Below are 23746 nucleotides of genomic sequence, written 5' to 3' on the forward strand. Positions count from 1 at the left end.
CAAATCTCTAAATTAATTAAATTTAAAAATATCTCGTCCCAAACGAGCAAAATTAAATGATTCATTTAAAAACATTCAGTGTGTTTAGTTAGTCCAACAAACATGATTAGATATTAAAAACATATTTATTAAAAAAAAAAAACTAGACATAGAAATTATGCAGAATGTTGTTATTTTAAAGTTCTACTGACGTTTTATTTAAATTCGCGTTACATTTGGCTTCAGCTGGAAATACATGGCGTTCTCACTGAAATTCAGACTGCCGCTGCCAAAAGGATAGCGTCCCGTTGCCATAGCAACGACCTACAGCCCTGCTTGCCTGCATTAGCTTATCAGCTAACCAACATTAATAAAGCGCTCTTACAACTAGTACATGACTAAACCGACCGAGACTTTTGGATTTTCGTTTTGCTGGGTGAACGTGATTGAACGTGATTTTTGCGACAGTCTGGTAGTTAACGTTACAAAAGCAACTGCTACAGTGTAACGTTAGCTGACAGTTAAATAGAACCGTCATTGCGCGGCAGTGGTTATTAATCATCTTTTGTTCATTTCGAATTGGATAGAATAAAGCAGCCTTCATATTTCAATCTTTTTCATATCTCATTCGTATGGAAGAATGTTCAAGAACGATTATCAGGTAACTCAGGCTACAAGAAGACTTACACACTGGTTAAGTATCTGCGAATCTTTTCAGCGTTTCTAATTGTGTGTGTGTGTGTGTGTGTGTGTGTGTGTGTGTGTGTGTGTGTGTGTGTGTAGGGGGGTCTCACAGTTGACATTTTCAGCGCTCAAGGAAAGGACCCTGTGGCAAAATGGAAACTACATGGCAGGAAATCTTCAATAACTAAAGTATGTTTCACTAATTAAGATTTTACCATATTTTTAACTGGTCTTAGAAAAACTGCTCAATATATTTCGAAATAATATCGCCATATTTCACTGTGTTTCGTGATAGTTTTGCTCTAAATTTAGCTTAAAAGACTATAACAGGCAATTTAATGAAGGTTCTCCTATTTGACAACTTACCTTAGTGTCACAACATGTCGCCCAGACGAGGCATGTTGTCACAAAGTCAGCATGTTCAGTGAACTGTATCTTTTTTTTTTTTTCCTGGGCAATAGTGTTGAAACTGTTCAATTGCTTTTTGGAGCCAAGACTCCGAGGCATGTCACGAAGAAGCTGGCCTTCAGAAGTGAACGTAAAAAGAAAAGAAAAATCCTTAGAGATAATAATGATGAAAAACCTTTGAAATACAGTATTCACTGGGGTAAAAAAAAAAAGTGATACAGATTCTTAGAGACACTGTTTGTATAGCAGAATCTGTTCTGTAAATAATCTCAGAGAGAACTAGATGATGGTTATCATTTCTCATTCTCATCTAGTCTACCTGAAACATAATATGACTATAGCACTGAATTTCACCAATACCACAAACAGCCCAACACTTCAACACAACAGTATGTGCAGAGGTCTATGCAATGTTTTTTTTCCCTCATGAGAAATTGCGAGTAGATATTAGGAGTTATACTATCGAGGAGCATTATTTGAGGCATATCTGTCTATTTTAAAGAATTTATTTTCTCTTTTTAATAGGTGTTTGATAAAGAAGTGAAGGGTTTTGTATACAGTCTTGAAGGCAGCAGTCAAACACACAAGATGCAGTTACCCAAGGACAGCAAGACGACTCGTAAGCGCTAATAACACCAGAATAAATCCCTATAAGGCAAAATATGTATTTGCAAAAGTATTTCAAACAAAATGTAATATATTGTGCAATATATCTGCTGATATATTTTACACTATACAAAAAATGGTCAAAAATAGATTTGCTAAAACAGGTTTTTAGTATACCATACATTCAGATGTTTCAAAGTTGAAGAAAATCTTTATTTGTTGTCTGTGAACATGTATTTGCATAAAAAGCAACAATGCTCCACAAAACTATATTACCGTATGTTTAAAAAATGAACACTCAATTCAATCTAGGTTTGATTTTAAAAAGGCTAATCCATCCATATTTACATTTAGCCTATAAATGTATTTTATGCTCTTGTGGCCTTAACTTCCGGTAGACATCGCAATGGAATTAATAACAACAGCTTAGTCCTTCTAGAGTAGATTATTTTAATAACAAGCAAAAAAAAATGCTGCAGCAGGAAGCGGTTTAAGCACGAGAAATTGAGGTTTCCCTTGTAACGGGCTATAGACAAAGCAGCTCTGAGCTTACAAACGCTAAACCTACAAATATGCATGATACAATGAAAATGACATTTTCTAAAAATAGTCTTCCTTCAGAAATACAGTGATATAAAGACACTCCACGCCTTGGTTTGATTTTTAAACGTGCATTACTTATGCTTATTCGACAAAGCTTTTTGATATATCGTGGCAGGTCGCCACAAATAAATAAATATATCGGAAACACATCCCAGAGCACAATAATCTGAAACCAACTATTATTCATCATTAGCTGCGTTTAGCCGGTGGCACTAACCAGACTGATAAACAAACACAAACCGAAGGTTAACTTAGAGACAGGTGCGTGTGTCTGATGAAACTGTCTATATGGAGGTTAAAATATATCTCATCAAGCTTCACTGTTTATGACATATTTTATAGCATATACAATCTATATAATTAAATGTAGTGCGCTTATATTTTGCATTAGTGAACGATTACTTCAATTCTCTGTTTTGTTTAGGCTTATAGATTTCTGATGTAGTTATTGTTTGAACATCTTCAAAGTCAAATCATGTTACCATAGGGATGCATATGACGATTATGTATCAGATTGAATCATACATTTATACTGTATGTGTCTGTGCATATCACTTTCACTTCTAATCTCCAGTTTCTTGCTCCTACAGTTGGACTGATTCAGAAGTTTCTGATTCTACAGGTGAACATTCCTACGGGAAGAGATTTTTCCACTGAGTTTTTGTAAGTCCCGGCTTTTCATTTTTTTTTTTTAATGCATTGCAAATTTAGTGTCAATGTTAACAGGTTCCTTCCAACATCTATTTTCAATCTACTAAAAACAATCTTGTTGTGCTGTTATGGTACAGTTGAAATTCACAGAAAGTGTAGAGGGTTTATTACCGTGGAGGGTGAATTAATTCACACTTTCACACATGCAGATACAACTCCTACACATTCTTCCACACACACACACATACACACACATACATACATATGAGAAAATGGTTAAAAATCTTTCCATCTGCCTTACAGAGCAAGCAATTTGGTTAACCTTTCAATGCTGTCTTCTAGAGTGACTGACGAAGAGCATTTAAAGAAGAGACTCTACCTGTCTACTGTGCACAAAGAGCTCTCAGCAACCCCTTTGCATGCGAGAATACCTCTATCGTGCCTCAAACGCAATACTGTAAGTCCTGACTGCGGCATTCTCTGCGACTATCTGCAAATGAGCCGTCAGATCAATTGATCTTAGCTCAGTGAGACACTTTGTAACACGACCACAAAAATGACCTGAAAAATGTTCTTGAGCTAGTATGATAAGGTACCACTGTCTGTGTGCAGTGGTGTAATCTGTGTATCGATCTGGACTCTCTCACCGCTGAGATATTCAGAGGGACGCGCTTCCTGTCTCTCGATGGCATCATCATCTCCGCCTGCTGTAAGGTCCGCCGCATCTTCACGATGAAGAATGAACCCGCAGACTGCACTGATGGAGGTTAGGGGAAAATGCATCCCGTGTTTTACTTCATGCATGCTGTTTTGTGGCCCATTTTGAGTTCACTTTGGTGAGTTTAGATTAATTAGAGCATTTTAGACACAAACTGATTTTAGTGAGATAATTGGATGTGTTAGATAAAACTGTTATCTAATGGTTATAAATGTAATGTTTAGTTGTGTCCTACATTTCGTGTTCTGCAAGTGCACGATTTTTCACTTAATGTAAAAAAAAATCCATAAAATTCTGGCTCATTTGCAGCATTGCAAATAAAAAAAACTCGTTCTGTTTTTTAAGGTTGTATTATTCCCACCATTGGTCAAGCTTAACTCTTTAAACCTGTAGAAAAATAATAATAAAAAAAAAAAATACAGAAATATACAATGTGACATATAGATTTTATATTATATTAATATTATGCAATATGAATAATTTTTTTATATATTTAATAAATTATACTGTATTCAAATATTCATAAAATGTTTTCAGTCTCACACAACAGATTTTCAGAAAACTGCAAATCTCACAAAAAAAACCCACAAAAGCTTATAAAATGTATTGTTTGACCTTGGCTGAAAGTGTGAACGTTAAGCACATTTTTGCACTGACCATTTGTTGAAGAGGATAAACAATTCATGGAAAGTGCCAAACGCCTCGCCTTAATATTCTGTTTTTGACTTTTTAGCCCAGATCTGTTTCTATACTTGGTGAAGCATCTTCACAAAGTTGTTTTCTCTTCGCCTGAAAACCTTCTACTTTGTGTATTTGACTCAAGGTTTAGAAGTAAGTAATGGTCCAAAAGAAGAGATTCCGAGGAACTGTCAGTTTCCCAGTGAAGTTCAGCATGTTGTCCAGCTGGTGAACATGAAGACGCTGGGACAGCCTGATTTAAAAAGTGGACATGCAAACTCGGATGCCGGTCAGTTACTTTGTCGTTCAACGCTAATCCTTTATTGCTTAGTTTCTATTCGTAGCTTACATTTCCTTAACTAAGCCAAAGTTTTGTGTTTTTGCCTTTTGTTCTTTGTTAAACAGAAGGTCAGCCCCTCAGCAGAACTCTCCTGCTACTTGCTGCCTGTTAGTTTGCTGACAAGAGACACCTCTTGCCAAGAGAGCTCTAATCATCTCTCTTTAGTCACATACCTGTCCACTCTGCCAGCCCAGTGAGACCTTCATAGCTGTTCTTACAGTTTTTATTTATCCAGACATCTGTTGGCCTCATATCACAGTGCCAGACTGCTGTCATCTCACCCTTAGATTCTCAAAAAAAGACTCAAATAATGCCCTGGCAAGATATTAATATAACAGGAGGTCAATCACTGACAAGAGGTGTTGGACTGTAATGAGATCATATAAAATGTTTCTACATATACAAATATGGCAACAAAAGACTGCAGTCTCTGGTTCTACATTAATCATTTTTTCCCTGTTTCATCACCTAGCAACAACGTATCAAAACACTGTGGGCCTTGTGTATGAAACTGTGTAGATGTAGCTTACAGCCTTGGATCCTGAGCTGGCTGTTATATTGAAATGACAAATGGCAGTATTTTGTGTTTTGTTGCCAGGTTGCCATGACCTTAACGCTGCTTTTTCTTGCAGCATTGCACTAAATAACAATTGAAAATATGCCAATTGCAAACCAACAGATGGCAAGGGCCTCACAATTACAAGGATTATGAACACGAAAACAGTCTATTGTCATAGAGGATGTCATGATATTGTTAGTCTAAATACAGATATTATGTATTTTAATACATCATCAATTCGCTGGAATAGCAGATGTTAGAATACTCAGGAATTCATTTGTGCAGAAACAATCCATCTTTCTTTTTTGCTTCCTTTCCTTCTTTCTTTCTGACTTTCTACAAGAAGACTTTTGTGACTTTTGCGACTTTAGTTTTTTTTTCCTAAGCATCATATTTGATACATTTAATATAGTCATATAGTATGATATAGAGTGATATATGATATGAATATGGAGCTCATACTAAAAAAAAAAAAAAAAACACCTCAAATTTATTTAGCGGCCCAAAGTGATCAAAAATATGCAATTAGGTGAATTGCGGTTATTTATATGGCCTCAAAGTAAAATAAAAATATGATAACTTGTAAATATGAGTATAACAGACTACCTACATAAAAGGCATGTAAATATTAGCATTCCTTTTATGTCGCCCACTAATATTTCTTAGTAAGATGATTACTTACGATTTAAAACTTATTATATCATATAATTTAGAAGCTGTAGATATTTGCATATCAAATGTAAATGTGTCCTTTATAGGGTTATATCAGCTAAGCTTTGATAAGTGTTTTGTGGTCTGTTTATTAGAAGAGACAGGTGGTGTCAAAGCATCCATCACAAGGGGTCCTACACCCCGGGACTCGTCCCATATTGCTTTCGGGTCAAAAGTTATCGGACCCCCTCCGCTGACCGCCAGAAAGAGCAGCACATCTGCAAACAGGAAAGAAGAAAGAGCCAAGTCTGAACTGAGCCTTAACATACCATCAGGCAAATACGCATTCATTTATTTTCTCGACACTTAACATTATCTAGTATACTGTGAGGTTAATTAAAACTTTGGTACAAAAATTAGATTTCAGAAGGAATGCAGTTTGGGTAAAGCAATCTTTTTAGAACTGTATTATGTTTCCGAATATAGGCAGAACTGAAAATGTACAGCCACGACCTCCACTTGAAAGGCCATCCGCTGAGAAAATGGGCTCTAGGAGACCACAGAGAATCCAAAATGCTAGGAGAGAAAAATCAAACACAGGTGAGCTTATTACTGTGCATATATTATACACTAGTGTTCAAAAGTTTGGTGTCTGTAAGAGTTTTTAAATCTTATTCTCAACAATGCTGCCTTTATTTGATCAAAATACAATAAAATAGTAATATTGTGAAATGTTATTACTATTGCAAAAATAATAGTTTTCAGCAGCCATTACTCCAGTCTTCGGTGTCACATGATGCTTCAGAAATCATTCTAAAATGCTATTAAAGTTGTGCGCTTGTGCTTCTTAGAATTTGTTATGCAAACTGTGATGCGTTTTCAAAATGGAAATACTTTGTAGCATTATAAAAGTCTTCACTGTCACCTTTAATTAAATTTTTTAAATCATACTGACCCCAAACTTTTGAATGGTACATATTCAGCAAGTGATAGGATTTAGTCATGTCAGTTTGTGCGTTCAAACTGTCATTAAACAAATCTTTTATTCATTTATTGAATGTTGATTAAAACAGGACTTTTCATGTGCTCAGTACTGATATTTTGTCTTTGGCTATCAAAACCTTGCACTTGTTTTTAAAAAATGTTAATCAGACAGATGACTTTCCCCCTAGAGATACATGCCAGGAGTTCTCTTGAAATTAATTCCTTGTTGACTTTTGAAGTCTGCTACTACAAAGTCATTGTATTTTATTTTGGTCTCATATGCACTCTCAAAGATAAAGAAGGTGGCAAAATTAGCCTGAACCCAGAGGGACCTGAGCTTCAAGGAAAAATTGCATTATCCTCACTTCAAACTCTGGGCTCTGACTTACCAGTAGAAGATAAATTAACTCGTCCAATTCTACGAGGTGAGTAATTACTGTATGTTCCTCACACGTTATAGTGGGCATACTTAAACTGTTGGTTTGACCACCCAATTCACATGTATACGTCTTTCTGGTGGTTCTTACTATGGCAACCACTATTATTATTAATACTCATATATCAGTTAAACAAAAAAAAAAGTTTTTCTTCAGACATATTGTAATAATAATTCAAATTGTGCTGCGGTCTATTTCTATATTTTAGCGATAACACATGATTTTCACGCGAGGGGCTGTACTGAGCTGAAAAATGACACAATTGTCTCCAAGCTGAATCAGATTAATAAATTGCGCGACACTGACAGTTAATGAACTGAACTGAATCAACACGGAATTGACTGGAGCTGAAAATTGCACTATTGCCGTTAGCAGAATTTTAATTTGTCCCGTAATTTATGGAGTTGGCATCGCTGATTCTTTTGCTTTTTGTTTAATTCTGTATGTGAATCTGCTTTGAAACAAACCCGACCGTATAAAGCTCTATATAAATAAAGGGGATTTGACCAAAGGTCTAGCAAACCAAACATTCCAAATGAGCGCTACTGGAATCTGTCTCGACGCCGACACAGAGAACACGAGCAGTTGTTCCACGTTAACAATCCTTTCCTGCAGAGTAGGTCTAACTCGAACTTCCCTTTAGCAGAGGAAAGAGAGTTCATTAGTGGTAATGGGACATTAAGTACACTGTGTAGGTCAGAAAGAAGTCTCTGGGGTTCAGGCAAGCTTGCACCGTGGGCAATTAGAAAAGGTGATTACAATATAAGCCTGTTCAAAAACGTGCCAGGAATCGAAATATGCTAAACCCCTCGGAATGGCAAGAGCGAAGGCAGCTCTTGAGAGGTGCTCTGTGAGCGTGCATGCTTTAATTAGATGAAACGCTACTCTGTGAAGAGCTTAATAGAGCCTTTATATCACTTTATCTGACATGGCTATTATGTTGCTGTTTTCATATTTAATTTTAATATGTAATCAGTTGTTTAGCCGATAATGTCTTTATGATCCATGCGTGCAAGCAAAACAAACAGAACAAAACCCAGGCTGTTCAAAACTACACAACACGAAAGGAAGTCACCAAATGAGACGGCAATAAGACTAAATGGAGACGGGTCAGGTATCTAGCTTGTGATCACTTCAGAAAGTCTTTGCACAGTTCATCCAAAAATGTGCAAATTTGCAGAACATTTACTCATCTAAAATGATGGGTTGGTCTCTTTATTTTAACAGATAGCATCACTTGATCACCAACAGATCATGTGCAGTGAATGGGTGCCGTCAGAATGAGAGTCTATGCATCACAATAATCCTCAAGTAAACCACAGGTTGACATCTTGTGGAGCAAAACAATGAGTGTTTGTAGTAAAACAAGTTTTTTTTTTACTTTAAACTGATGCTTACGGCTAAAATATGAGTCCACTATCCATAACATTGCTTTGTCCAGTAAAAAAAAGTAATCTGAATCATGTGGGTGGATTTGGACATGCGAGGACAATAGAGGATGGACTTTTTTTTAGTATTATTGTGGATTATGTACTAGTATGGACTAGTATTTTGACCTGTAAATTATGAAATTAAAGGTTAAAGGACCAAATGATGGATTCTTCATTACAAACATACAGCTGTTGGACTGACGGCATCCATTTACTGGTGAGCAAGTGATGCTACATTTTTCCAAATCTGCCCCAATAAAGAAACAAACTGATCTATATCTTGAACGGCGAACGAGTACATGTTCTAACAAATGTTCATTTTTGGGTGAACTATTCCTTTAAATCAAACATAGCTGAGAAGTCTTAAAAACTTTAAAAGAGCACCCACTGAGCGTAAAAGATCACATGACATTATGGCAAATGTAGCGTCATCAAAAAGCCCTGTGCAGTTGTGGTGGACTCTGACAGTCATCAGCCAGAGTAATTTAAAGCACAAAACAATTTGTTCAGCTCTCCAATGCCCTTTCTTTGTCCTTGTTTCCAAGTACGAGAAAGTACAGCTTAGGTTCACAGTTCACACAACTTCACAGCGGTTTAGACTTTTTGCCGCTGTGCATTTTGCTGAAGTAGATCAAAGCGCTGTACGCTCACACGGCAAATTCATCACTTGGTCTCTGCGGTGTCTTTTGCTCCCTGCTCTCTGGGTGTCTTCTCTTTAGTATGAGGGCATGCAGACCCCACAGGCACACATCGCCCCTTCTGAATTATTATCTTACTGTACCATTGCTCCCTATCTACTAATGATGCTGTTTTTGTGTCAGTGGGAAAGCCAGAAAGCCCCCACCCTCCCCATTTCATGAACCCATACACACACACACACACACACACACACACGTAGCAAGTTAATGCTATTTTTCTGTTATTCTCTTAGGACCGCAGATGTAAATTCCTGCCATCTACATCTTTAAAATACCCTTTCCATGCTTCTCCCCCATTTATGTATATTTTAAGGCGTAATTAAAGCATAATGCCGCAGTTATCAAATGAAAGAGGTTGGACGAGTCTTATAAATTCCTACTCGCCCTCAGTTGGCAAGCATAGTAAAATTCATCTCAATCTTCAAGGATTCCGCTTCTGCACTTATTTGCATATGCTCATTAAAACGAACGCAGGCGAGAAACACGAGTGCCGCTATAAAAAATGAAAGACGAAACATTATGTTTAGTAATTAGATCTCCATTATTGATCTTTATAGAAACAGTAAGTCAGTGGAAGAAAGAGAAGCAAGCAGAAATTGTTTTCTCAACGTTATTACCTTCAGGCCTTGTTTTCAACATAGCTTTTTTGTTTGTTTTCAGAGAAACTGTGTGCTTTGGCAAATAAAGAAAAGCTAAATCTTTCTCCTTAAATGATTTTGTGTCTTTTCTGCTGTTATTGCCAATGTAAGCGTTAAAAAAAAGTTTTAAATATTATATTTACACTCCCGTTTAAAGATTTGATGTCTGTTTTTTTTTTAAGAGAAGTCTTTTTTGCTCAGGTGTTTAACACTTCAATATGTTTCAAAATCTAATTTATTCTTGAGATGGCAAAGCTGAGTTTTTAGCATCATTACTCCAGTCTTAAGTGTCACATGATTCTTTAATCATTCTAAATGCTGATTTGTTACTGAAACGAACACGCCACCTTTTTGAAAATAGGATCATTTTGCAACTCCCCTAGAGTTGAACAGTTGAGTTTTACTGTTTTAAAATTAATTTAGCCAATCTGATTTGAACTATAGGAACTGTATTAGAAACTGAGTAACTGAGTTTTTTTAAGGTTTTTTTAAAAAGTAGCATGTTCCTTTAAATAACATTTTTATTATTATCAATGTTGGAAACAGTTTTCTTTTTTTAAACCGTAATTGTTAAATTACTGTCATCTTTACTGCCATTTTTGATCATTTTAATGTATTCTTAATGAATAAAAGTAATAAAGTTAATAAAATAAGTAATAAAGCTGCCAAAAAAGGTTTGGAAAATGGCCTAAGACTTGTCAATCAGGCAAAATAAAGCCTGACAGCATTTAAAAATAAGGCAAAATACTAACATATGCAAACAAAATACTAACATATGCATTGGCAACAAATGGTGATATTACCTGTAAATCTTCCTGTCATATTTTTTGCAGACTGTGCTTCTAGTACGGATACATCTGGGTCAGCCTTCAAGCCTCTATGTGCTGCTTCACCTCCAGATCGTCTGCTGACTACAGATGATGCTGACCTTTGTGACACAGAAACTGAGCTCTCTCTCTGCGATGAGGAAGTCTTCACTTTCTCCTCATGCCCTCACTCAGCCAGACGGAATCAGGCTAGCACCAACCCTGTTGAGGATTTGACCTTTGGCCTTAAAGGTCACAAGCTGGTAGCAGAAGGAGAGCGCAAAGATGCACGTCTGGAGGATGATTTTGTTGGTAGTGAGAGTGAAGAGGTATGGTACGCAGACAACATACACCCACTTTAACATGCAGAGGCAGCAATACATTTATGGCTTTGACATTAATTGATTTAGAAGGACTTGAGGCTTGCTTCTCACATCCAATTAACAGTTTTGAGAATGTAATTCAAGCATTTACTCTACTGGGCTATCAAATGGCTAGTAGAGCTGCACAACCTATAATTAGAGCTAAATTGTGATAAACTGCGAACAAAACAGACATAAAAAATTAAGTACTTGTCCTACTGTAAACAGATCTTCATAGGAAATCGCTAAGAGAAAAATGCATATTTCTGTCAGACTGGATAAGTCGGATGGTATTACTATTTCATGAAGAATATGAGTTGGCATAATTAAAGCATAATGCTGCATTTGTCAAATTATAGAGTTTGGACAAGTCCTATAAATTCATACTCGCCCTCAGTTGGCAAGCGTAGAATTCATCTCAGTCTTTAAGGATTCCGCTTCTGCTCTTATTTGCATATGCTCATTAAAACGAACACAGACAAGAAACACGAGTGCCGCTAAAAAATGAAAGACGAAACATTATGTTTAGCAATTAGATCTCCGTTATTGATCTTTATAGAAACAGTAAAGGAAAAGTTCAACCAAAAATGAAAATTCTGTCATCTTTTACTCACCATTTGAGTAGTTCCAAACCTGTACAAAATTCTTTGTTCTGTCGAACACAAAGGAAGATATTTTGAAGAAACATTTTTAACCAGGCTGTTTTGGGACATTATTGGCTTCCATAGTATTTTTTTTCCTACTATGGATGTCAGTAGGGACCAAAGCAGCCTGGTTACAAATTTCCTTCAAAATATCTTCCTTTGTGTTTGGCAGAACAAAGAAATCCATAAAGGTTGATGAGTAAATGATGACAGAATTTTAATTTTTGGGGTGAACTATTCCTTAAGCCAGTTATAGAAAGAGAAACAAATCAATAGTTTTTTTCAGCATTATTACCATCAGGCCTTATTTTTAGTTTAGTTTAGTTTTTTTTTTACAGAATGGGAGCACTTTGGTATGGCTGATGCATTATTTTTAGGGTGTGATTTTTAGCAGCCATTTAATTAATTAATCAATTATTAATAATACTAATAATATTTTCAGTTGAATGAGAGTTGAATGAAGTTGTTCATTTTAATGAGATTATATTTCACCATTTCAAGATATTATCATTGTTCACCCACCCCATTGTTTTTCTTCTTTGGAACATACAAGATATTTTGAAATATCCTCACAATAAAATGAAATTAAATAAAAAAATCGAATGAAATAGAAATAAAAGGAAATCAAATAAAATTGAATTAAATAATCAATGTGTATACCCAAAGGTGCTTTCAATTCTGTTAATCATTTAATTTAGTTAAAATGGTACACTTTTGTTGAGACACCTGCGGAAATAATAAAAATCAATTCCTCCTTTATTGCTACAGATGCATGCACCGTAGAAATATGCAAACATAACATCAGCAACAACTCCCCATCTCCTTAACACATGTTGCCTGCATTGTTTTCTTTCCAAGTTTCCTCTCAAGGAAATATGATCCAGTGGAGTCATCTGTTAATGATACACACACAACCGGATTGAGGCCCCTCAGGGTCCCTGCCATTCAGCTAAATCCATGAAGAAAATCATCAGTTTTCTTCAGTTCAGTTCATTTCTGACGAGACGGCATTGAGCTCCACGGCGCTCTTGGGTTCTGCGTCCACTGAGAGGAACATCATTCATTTATTCGCAGTCTGTTTCGTCTCCTCCTGGGAAATCAGTCTCATCTTTGGCATACATATGTTCTGCTGCACTTAATTAGAGATTTTTGATTGATACCGCTGACAGTTTTATTGGTTGTTTATTTCCTCTTCCATCCTCGCCCTTGATAAATTCCCTTTTCGTGTCATTTTTTTCTTTGTTTTTCATCTGCATTTTCTTAAGTGGAAAAAAGTAGATGTCTACATTTGTCTTCTTTACTAATGGGAGATGCAACAAAAAGAAATAATGACTTGTTTGAGTATCCTGAACATTATGTTTATGTTGTACCTCTATAACCTGCACCTGTGTAAATCATTTTCACTAGAAGCAGAGGTGATTATATTCGCCTAATGACTTTCATTAATGCCACAGAGTTGTCAGCGGAAGATAGATGAAGCAGTAACATATTGAAATTCGTCTGTAAAAGCTTAATAACCACTAAGCGCGGTCGACTCCGTAGATAACCTGCGCAGTTTAAAGAAATTCACTGCAAATAGATATAGGGCTGCGCCACGCTGATGTGTGTTTACCGAATGTCAGCATTTCACATAGTGAGAAGAGATGACACTTTTTTTTTTAAACCAGAACTAAAAAAATAAAAAAGCTGAAATATTAAAACTGGTCCCTACAGGGGATATGAAGATGGAAAGAAAGGAGACAAAAACTTTGGCTGATCTGATGGCTGGCTGGCCGTGCCCTTTTAGTGAGGTTGTCATCATTAGTGTGAAGCTTGCTGTTTAAGACCATTAGTGTAGATCAAAGCCTCACTAGTTTAAAGACCTTATCTTTTCCAAAACAGAGCAGAGACAGACAACTTTCTGGGCACAGTGTCGCCCTGATTAATTACAGGTAACTCTGATGTTACTCCGCCCGCGCCAGACTGTCTCGCGTCGTGGCTATTAATGCGTTTCATCTGTGACAGAGTTGGCGTTCGTGGCTCCGAGACCCTTGCAAGAGATTTCATCATTCTCTTTATAACTCCATCGCAAGTTTGTTGATAAATTTAATATTTGTCATTTTAAGGGGGGATATTGATATATTAATAACGGATTTCCTTCCTTGTGTTAATGGCTTGGGCTGGAAGAAAATCATTGAGCGTAGGGGCGTTATTAATTTTTTGATGTGTCATAATTAGCGATGCTTGCTAAGCAAGTTTGTTTGAAAAAGAAATAGAGACTGCACCTTAAAGGAATTTAAGGAATCCTTCAAGCCATCAAAGTTGCAGATGTTTCTTTATCAAAACAGATTTGGAGAAATTTTGCATTTTTTGGCTAAGAATGGGCGCCGTCAGAGGGTTTATGCAGCTGATGAAAACATCACAATAATCCATAACTTCCATCTAAAATACGTATCTTCCACCCATAAAATTGCTTTCTCCGATGAAAAAGTCGTCACATCGGAGTCAGGGGTGTAATGTGCACAGATTTGCATTGTTTATAAGCGAAAGCAGTCTTAAGAATCTTAAGATTTGATGTGAGAAGGCAGCAGAGGATGGAAGAGGTGGTATTATGGATTATGGACAGAAGCAACAGCATCTTAATGGTGTGCTTTGTTTTGTACAAACATGCAGCTTTGCACTTCACAGGACATTAATTGATGGACTATGGATTATGACTGTGTTTTAATCAACTGCTTGGACTCTCATTCTGACGGCATTTACCCATTTACTGCAGAGGATCCATTTGGCGAGCAAGTGATGTAGATTTTACAGCATTAAACCTTGAATGGCATGAGAGTGAGAAAATCTAGTGTGAACTACGTAACCCTTTGTGTTACAGCCATGAAAATCCCATAGATTTACTTTGAAGGCAACTAGAACATAATAAAGACAATAACCAGCTATACGTCAACCATTTCATGACTTTCTTCAAAAAAAAGTCAAATTTTGTTATTTCATACAGACTATTTCTTACACCAATTACTTCTTTTTGCTTCACAGGATGAAATACATACCGAGTTCCTTCAGAGATGTGCAGTCCATTCTATTACTGCTCCCCCACCACCTCCTTCAGTACAAAAATACACAGTCCTACCCAAGTTCTCTTCTGAGCCAATTAAGACCCAGGCCTCCACAGTCCAGCATGTCTCTGAAGGACCAAAGAGGCATGAATCCAAGCGGATAGCACCAACCCGCTGCCTCTCTCCCAATACCAGACAAGGGAGCAGACTGGATTGGCCCGAAGCTGGCAGAGCATTGCCTGATGGAGATACCAAGATAACTCTCAGCAGAGCATCTGTGCGAGAGATTTCGCTGAAGAATTCTGGCCTCCAAAAGGTGAGACTGTTTACCTTTTAAGGGATAAAAATAGAAAATTCTATTATCATCTAATTACCCTCTTGTCATTTCGGATTTCTTAAGATTGTCTTATTGTTTTTGTCTACACAAAGAAAGTCAAAGTTTTAAAATAAAATACTTTTAATTGTAATTAAGTTAAAGTAATTCATATGCATGCAAGCAGAAATCTGGATAATATAAGTAATTGTTATTATTAATCTCTATACAATAAAAGTGAATGGGGCCCAGTGTTGTTTAGATGCCAACATGTGTTAAGCGGAAGAAGGTCTGCAACAACATCAGTGAAGTAAACAATGACAAACTACCCCTTCTAGTAATTAGCACAAAGTTGCAAGTATTTGCATGAGATAGAGAAGTGACACTCAAAATATGGCAAGCACTTGGGTTTTGTGGAGTGAACCCACACCAGTCATATGGCCTTATTTTCATGTGGATGAAATGTTTTTTAAACCGTAGCAAGCATGCAGGGTTAGAGGGGATCAAATCAAGCACATACTTCAGCTGAATTGGTGCACTCCAGCAGAGTGGCTTGTTTATGAGGGCCTCTGTTCTTATTGTAATTTCAGAACTGGTGTGGTTCTTATCTACCCCAGAGGCTGGATATTTTAATCTGAATCCATTCAGATTGAGGGGAGTGGGTTGTGCCCTTGCATCTCTGATGCATTTGGAAATTGCAAAAGGCAAATTATTGCAAATTGCTTGGACGTAGTGTTCTTTTGTCTTCGTGATTTACAAAACATATTTTTTGAACTATTATATTTCTTAAGAGTCACATTACAATTCAATTTACTTTGTCTTGTGCATTTATCCTATATACACCCAAATGTGATAATTCTTCAAACACAGTCAAAACCTAATGTGATGTTTACGTTGTGAAGACAAATTTAAAAAAAAAGCAAAGATTGTCAGAGTACATTTTACAGGAAATTACTATTTCTGTTTTAAGTTCTACATTTCATTTTTTAATATGTGTTTTGCCATTTTTGTAATATATCTTTTTAATATCAATTTCTGCATATAATTTTAGTATATCCTACTCCAATTTTTTATTTCCAATGTGTATGTAGTGCATTTTTAGCATTTTAATTTTATGTCTGTACAATTAAAGTCAGTGGGGACACTATTTTTTTTTACTTCAGCTCTATGGACTATTCAACTCTCTCATTGTTTACTAAGAGAAACGACTGGGATATCAAAGACAACTCATTAGTGTTCTTTCCTCTCTTAGAGGTTGGAACATATTTGGACTAAAACGTGTCCAAGCATTTAGCACAACTACCGTAGACTCTCACCACATGTCGATTACAGTCATTAACAAAATGTTTTAAATGGAGTTTGATGTGGGAATTACTGAGGATCATTACGGATGGCCCATAACACTACTTTCCTCCATTTAAACATGGCACACATCTTTGATGCTGCTGAAGTTTGTTGAGCTTATCTGGAAGGTTGCTCATAGATCCAGGTAGGACTTCTTATAAGTGGATTTCTAAGCAGCAGGCAGCCATCCCTGCTGATGTCTTGGCCTTAATGGGGGTGCCAATTAACTTGCAAGCTTTGATTGATTGCTTGCTAATTAGCTATACCCAGTAACGATCGGTCTCATTACAAAGTGGCACTGATGAAGTAATGAGATTTTTGGGCTTTACAGGTGAGTGTCGATGAGAGGGTTCAACCTTTGGGCTCCAGCAGGTGCGACCTGAGGAGAAGTCAAGACGAAGAGGATGAGGAAGATGAGCTGCGAATGTTGGCCAGTTTGAAGAGAGAACAGGAGGAAGAAGGAGATGGAGACATGAGTGGTCCGGGCCTTAGCGCATCACAGGCAGGACATTCATATTCATATTTATCAAAACAAGAAAGTCTATCTGCATTGTAATAATGCACAAAAATCTCACCTTTCATTGGATAATTTGTTTCTAATACACACTGACCACAATTAACGGCACCCTTCAATACTATTCAATTCAATACCTTTTAAAACCTCCATTCGCCAGTTTAACAGCTCTAAATTTTCTTCTATAACCTGATGCGGTTAGAGAACACCTGACAAGAGATCAGAGACCACTCCTTCATCCAGACCTCACTCCAGACCCTTTAGATTCCCAGCTCCATATTGGCGTTTCTCACTGATTTTCTACAGGGTTCAGGTCAGAGGAATGGAATGGCCATAGCAGAAGCTCAGTTTTGTGCTTATACATTTTTTGCTTGAATTATTGTACGGCTGGAAGATCCAAACATGGGCCATCATAAGATTTCTTAGTCAGTCATTTATTGATTTTTTTATCTTTTGGTATTTTATAGAATCCATGATGCTATGTGTCTAAATAATGTGAAATATAGGCCCACAACATCAAAAATACAGCAGTATATTTCATTGTAAACATGGGGTACTTTTTACCCCTGTGTTCACCAAACCCATTTTGAGCGTTTGCTGCTAAAAAGCAATTTTTTTTTTTGTTAGAAGCCAGTCCCATTTGAAGTTCCAGCCGAGTCTGATAACTGAATACGCTGGAGTTTGTTTTTGGATGAGCTGGGACAGTTTTTCTTGAAACCCAAACAACATGTGGTGATGTAGGTGCTGTTTGACAATTTGTTTTAAGGTTTTCTGGCTCAACTATTTATACTTATCTATCTGACTCAACAAGACTCAACTACTTTCTTCAATTCTCCAGCTGTGGTCCTGGGAGAGTCCTTAGCCACTCAAACACTCCTCCATACAGTGCATTAGGACAATACAGAAACATATCATCTTCCAGGCAGTTTCGTAACATTTTCTGTTGATTAGAAATTACCCAATTATTGCCCTGATGGTGAAAATGGGAATTTTCACTTCTCTAGCTCTTTTCTTAAAGCCACTTCACTCATTTGTGAAGCTCAATTATCATTTTCTGCACATCAGAAATATATTCTGATGAGTTTTCTTATTGTGATGGATGATTAAGGGAATTTGAGCTTTGTTTTCTCTCCTATTTATATTTCTGTGAAACAGCAAGCCATGGACGGATCATTTCATATTCATAATCACACTGTAGTGCTCAAAATTGTGATTATGAAGGGGAATATACTTCGGAGATATTTTATTCATAAGAATTTCTAGGGTTACCAATAATTGTGTCCAACATTTATATATACAGATTTTTTTACATTTTGAAAGATTGCCATTGGAAATTCAACTGATAAAATGTTTCTAACTTCATCCATACGTTTCTCTCTAGGTGTTGTGAAAGTCACAAGGGAAAAAGACAACAAGCCAGTAAATAAGCACTTTTTTATCTTCTGCCAGGTTCACCACTGCAACATAAGTCTGAGTGCAAGCAGCGATGATACTTCAACCTGGACTCAGTGCATTCCTTTGGTGGGCTTACAAACCACACACACGTACACTACAGACATTTACAGCAGTTATAATTACAAGTCAAGCGCATTGCCACACTTGAGCACAGTGCAGGAAGGCCTGAATTCCTTCTTCATTATTAGGCTGCTCTGTTGTACAGAGTGCTTTGTATGGATGAACTGTAGCTAGCAGGCAAATAATAGAGTGAACATTAAAACTGTTTCCCTATAAAGAAGGGCAATCAAACAGTTTATATAAAACCCCCACTAATTAGAGTGAAATAAACTCCCAAGGCATTTCAATATCAGACCCTATCCATCAGCTGTTGTTGTCTGTTGATTAGAAAGATATGCTGCAACTGCTAATCATGCCTGGTGCACATGCTATATAAGACCGTGAAAACATAGCAACACTGCCACCATCAGTCGACAAGAACATGCGCAATAATCAAGTGCTTCTGGTTTTGCCTCAGGAACCAGATTTGAGGCAAAACGGCACTGTTGCAAATCGTTTATCATGAAGAAGTAAAAGAAAAATGTTCCGTTTTATATTCAATTATGTAGTTTCACAAATCATTCTAAATTCATATGAAAATAGCAGAATCCACACCACAGCTGTAACAATAACATCCTTGAGGAATGATATTGATGGATTTTTTTTGTCCAGCTGATGGAACAGCATTAGTATTAGACTCTATCAGAACAGACCTGCAGCTCAGTTTTGATTCACAGCCCACTGGTTGAGAACCGCTGCTCCAAACTATAAAGGCTTAAATCATTATTTTACAGTAAGGAATGCGGTTATCCAGAACATATTTTTTCCCTATTAGACTGGAGCTAATAGTGGGCAGATATAGCCCTTGAACCAGATTATAAATATACAGTACTTATTCTTTCTGTGCTTCACAGCCAGTGGATCAAGGCCAGCACTATCAGAAAGAAATGAACCCTCTTCTTCACTCTAATCCCAGGTAAGAGAAAAATACAGTATTTTTAGCCTCTCTAAGTCTGTGAGGCATAACTCTAAGCCATTATGCTAAGCCTGTCAGTATCTTAAGTGTTGAGGCTCAGACATGAGTCATTTCAGAACTTTATCATGCGAGTTCATAAGAGAAGTCTTGTCAACCCTCAGGCTCATGCACGTTCAATAATTTGGACTTCTGAAAAGTGGTAAGAAAATGTGATAGGGATAGCTTTTTAGGCACTGAACATTTTGAAGTTTCCATTGACAATTGTATCCAATGGTTCCAGGATACTAAAAAGAACTTCTGAACATCAAAGAATAAAAAAAGAGAGCAGGTGGTGTGCTCCACAAAATTTTATACAAGCCTTCAAAAGATTTGTCTGCCATTCATTTCATGACAAACCTTCCAGACTGTCTACATAACAGAGCGTCTTATTTCTTTTTGTGTCCTTATTCTTTTCCTTAGCTTTTGACTTATATATAATATATTCGTAATCATCATCATCAAGTATTACACCATTATTACTTAAAATATAGTTAAATCATAACAATACGTAGTAGCAGCAGTATATGAATAAATAAGAATCTATATCAAAATAATAAATATCAAAATAATTAATGAATAAATATTGGTTATTAATTATAAATATTTTTATATACTACTACTATGACAAACAATCATAATAAAAATTTTATTACATAAAAATAATATTATTATCAACAACAATAAGTTAAAATGTTTAATAAATAATAAATATTGTTAATGAATTATAACTATTTTGTTTATATAATGTTTATTTTACTAATATTACTACTACTATTACTAATAATAATAATAATAACTAAACTATTATTATTATTATTATTATTATTGTATTTTTAAAAGTAGTAATTAATGAAATGCATAACCAGAATTATTATAACATAACACATATATAATAAATTAAGAAGATAAAAAAAAAAACTTAATCTGCAGTTATTAAACATTGTTTAGGAAGAAACTGATTCTGCATAATGGCTGTTTATAAGTAAACCTTTAAATAGAAATTAACCGATCAAAAATCATTTATTGAGCTGCATTAATATGTTAATGTTTTTGTACACACTATGGCTAGTTTCCTACGCAGAACTTTTCCTGTCAAGGGAAGCTGCCCACACTGCCATGCCTCGGTGATTAATTAAGCATGGTTGTCAGGGACAATGAAAGAGCAGGAGTTATGCATGTGCTCAGAGGCTTGCATGTGTCACCTAGCTGTCACCGCTGCAGCAGAGCTCACTGGGAGGTCATCATCCACCTCCCTCCCATCTCACCAGGGTGCCTGTCCATCAGCTCCACATGGTGCCTTAAAAAGTGTCATGTAAATGAGAGAATATGAAAGAGAGACATGCAGAAGGGGGGTCTATCATTCACAACAAGAGGTAACGTGTTAGCATCAGAGGAGGAATGATTCCAAAAGCTTTAGCATAATTAAACTATAAATAATAGGTTAGGTCAGAAGAAAAGCATATTTTATGACCATTAAAACACTGTCTCACAATTTTAAAAGGTAAAAAAAATATATTTATACACTATATTTAAACAACTATACGACTTAACCCTCTTGTAGAGAATGGATGGATGTCCTCAGCCCTCCGATAGTTCATCCAAATCAACAGATGGCAGATGGGAAAGCAGACCACGGCAAGGTCTCACCCAGAGGTACGACAGCAGAAAAAATCCCCATCCTGGGCTCATATTCTCAACCCTTTGTTGCTAAAAATAAATCATGGTCTAGATTTCTCTTGGATGAAGAAGAGCTGGTACAGTTACATTCATGATTGATTTTTCCTTCTTCATCTAAAACCCACAGTGATATTCCTCTGACAAGACTCTTAAACTGTAGGCGAGACGGGGGCAAGTTATGAGGGTTTGGAGGATATTGAGTATTTCTAAAGTCTTTGTTAGAAAACATATTAACTGGTACTGGATTCTATGAACAGTTTATGGGATAAATTGTCACTATGAAATGCCTTTGCTGAAATCAGCTTTGAAACACAAAACAATTGCAATATATGACTTATTTCTTTATCCACAGGGTCTACGTTGCACAACAGCAGTGGAGAAGAAGAGTTTCTAAATTTAATGTATGATCCCTGCCTCAACTGTTACTTTGATCCACAATCTGGAAAATATTACGAGCTGCTCTGATCCCAAGATGAGCTACATCAACAACCGTGTTGTTCAATACTGCCATATATATGTATGGATTAGTTGAAGCATGCTGTACATCGAAACATTTAATGGTTTTAATGGAAATTTGGGATTTACATTTTTTGTAACTGTTTCCACTATAAAATTGGTTTTTAGTGCTAAATTCACATTCAAGCTTGTTTGAGCTCATAACAGAAGTTAAATTTTCAGTATGCAAGAAATAAACTTATATTGTTGAACCCATTTTAGTGTTAAAAGTCATTTTTTATTATAACTGCTCCTAGACAATATTATGTAAAACAAACCAAAACTATACAATGCAAGAATTTAATTCACAGGCTTTAAATCAATATCACTTTTGAAAGTGACCCCACGGCACACTGTTGACGGAAGTCACCCCGCTGCCGCACGATCGGCCAATCACACACCAGCTTCTCCTTTACGTCATTTGACAGGTGGAATCACTAGGAAGTAAACGTCTATAATGGCGAGAAAGTCGTTGAAGTTAAGCCACCATCCAAATATGTTACTAAATGTGATTTTGTATAGCGTTTTGTACGAGTGCGCCTTCGCCCTGCCGTCGTATCGCGAATCCAGAGAGTCAGAAAGTTTGGAGAAACCCATCTCAGCACTCAAAGTTCAACAGGTCTGTTGGCGACTTTCTCGCGTCATTCTCTTCTCTGTTAGTTAGTTTGCATACTCACTATCCGGGGTATGTTGTTTCGCAGGCTGCAAGACTCCATTTCGGAGTAATCGCGTCTGTTGTGATTGTTATTGTAGCTGCAATAGCAGCTGCTGTCTTCGTCATCCGGAAATACTGCTGTCCGCAGAGGTACATGCAACTTGTGCTTTATATTGCAATGCCACCTAACCTTAAATTACTGTTGTACGAAAATTATTCGAGTTATACGAAAGGAAAACAATTTAAAGGAATATATGTTGCCAATTTTGACCCTACTAAGTGACAACTAAATGTAGGCTATTTATTCCAGTAATGTAACATATAGATACTCAGAGCTGCGACAAATGGAAGAACAAAATGCAGCCAGAGAAGAGGAAAATGATTCAGATGAGGTTAGTATGCATGACACCGAGTACTAATAGCCTTCAAAATTATGTATACTTAATTACTTAATATTCTTACTCTGGATGTTCTTTCCACAGGATCTTTTGGAGTGAGTCACGCAGCGGAATATATTGACGTTTCTCTTCCTTTTTAATGCTGTGCAATTACACGGCCAAAAGAAAAACGCATGGGTCATTTAAAAGCCCGCCAGGACTTTCTGAAATATTTATATCTGTTCCACCATTTTTCAGGACGAACATGTCCACCAACCAGTTAAAATTAGCTGGTTAAATTTGGCGGGACTGGAAGGCTAAAATCCCCTACGTGAAAGAACTTTGGGGAAATGGTTTAACTGTGATTTATTTGCAGGTGAAAAAATTATAAAAAGAGCTGTTATGGTTACTGCGCCCATTGCTTAAAACTTGGTCAATATTGGAACTGCCTTTTAAATGCACTCCCTGAAGAACTTGTTTAGTATTTGTTTCAGTTTCTCACAGCAAGGCACGCTGTACCTGCAAAGTCTGTGGAAAAGATTGTTGCTCTGTTTATTGTGCCTGACCTTTTCTTGATTTTAAAACAGCTTTATGATCTCAGGGTTTTCCCACTGGATACTGTGAACGGTGCCACTTTTACCAGAAGTGCATCCGAATAAGCATTTTACTGTAAACCTTATCAACTGTAACGATGCTGTAGGATTTCGATTCCAGTGACTTGCTGAAATCTGTTACTGTATTTTTAAACTGTGTGGTTTTTGAACCTTAATCTGCACTTTCATGCAGGGAAGTATTTTTGATGATGGAATTCTGTATCTTTAGATTTTCGTATGTGCATGTTCTTATCTGAGACTGAACTACTGACTACTTAAAATACATGGAATAAAATGATATACTTTATATTCCTTGTGTGTTTGACTTTGCATACACTTTGCTCACTGATAG

General features: G+C 36.5%; 1 protein-coding gene across 3 annotated transcripts; it reads left to right on the top strand.

Annotated features, from left to right (window-relative positions):
• The first annotated feature begins 314 nt into the window (after positions 1 to 314).
• Positions 315 to 23701, top strand: cfap20dc (CFAP20 domain containing). 3 transcript variants are annotated; one of them, XM_043242240.1, is made up of 20 exons: positions 315 to 640; positions 763 to 852; positions 1597 to 1690; positions 2871 to 2943; positions 3274 to 3388; positions 3544 to 3697; positions 4473 to 4616; positions 6033 to 6212; positions 6364 to 6477; positions 7155 to 7286; positions 10898 to 11199; positions 14898 to 15233; positions 16906 to 17076; positions 18538 to 18609; positions 19497 to 19558; positions 21159 to 21250; positions 21627 to 22388; positions 22471 to 22574; positions 22735 to 22816; positions 22907 to 23701. In XM_043242240.1, the coding sequence occupies exons 1-17, from the start codon at positions 620 to 622 to the stop codon at positions 21737 to 21739; spliced, it is 2265 nt and encodes a 754-aa protein (XP_043098175.1). In that variant the 5' UTR covers positions 315 to 619; the 3' UTR covers positions 21740 to 22388; positions 22471 to 22574; positions 22735 to 22816; positions 22907 to 23701. The 3 variants fall into 3 exon arrangements, with proteins under 3 accessions (XP_043098175.1, XP_043098174.1, XP_043098176.1); XM_043242239.1 differs by lacking the exons at positions 21627 to 22388; positions 22471 to 22574; positions 22735 to 22816; positions 22907 to 23701 and having other exon boundaries at positions 21159 to 21608; XM_043242241.1 differs by lacking the exons at positions 16906 to 17076; positions 18538 to 18609; positions 19497 to 19558; ... (3 more) ...; positions 22735 to 22816; positions 22907 to 23701 and having other exon boundaries at positions 12735 to 14963.
• The last annotated feature ends 45 nt before the right edge of the window (positions 23702 to 23746 follow it).

The sequence above is a fragment of the Puntigrus tetrazona genome, chromosome 6, assembly GCF_018831695.1.
Source record: "Puntigrus tetrazona isolate hp1 chromosome 6, ASM1883169v1, whole genome shotgun sequence".
Classification (NCBI taxonomy): Eukaryota; Metazoa; Chordata; class Actinopteri; order Cypriniformes; family Cyprinidae; genus Puntigrus; species Puntigrus tetrazona.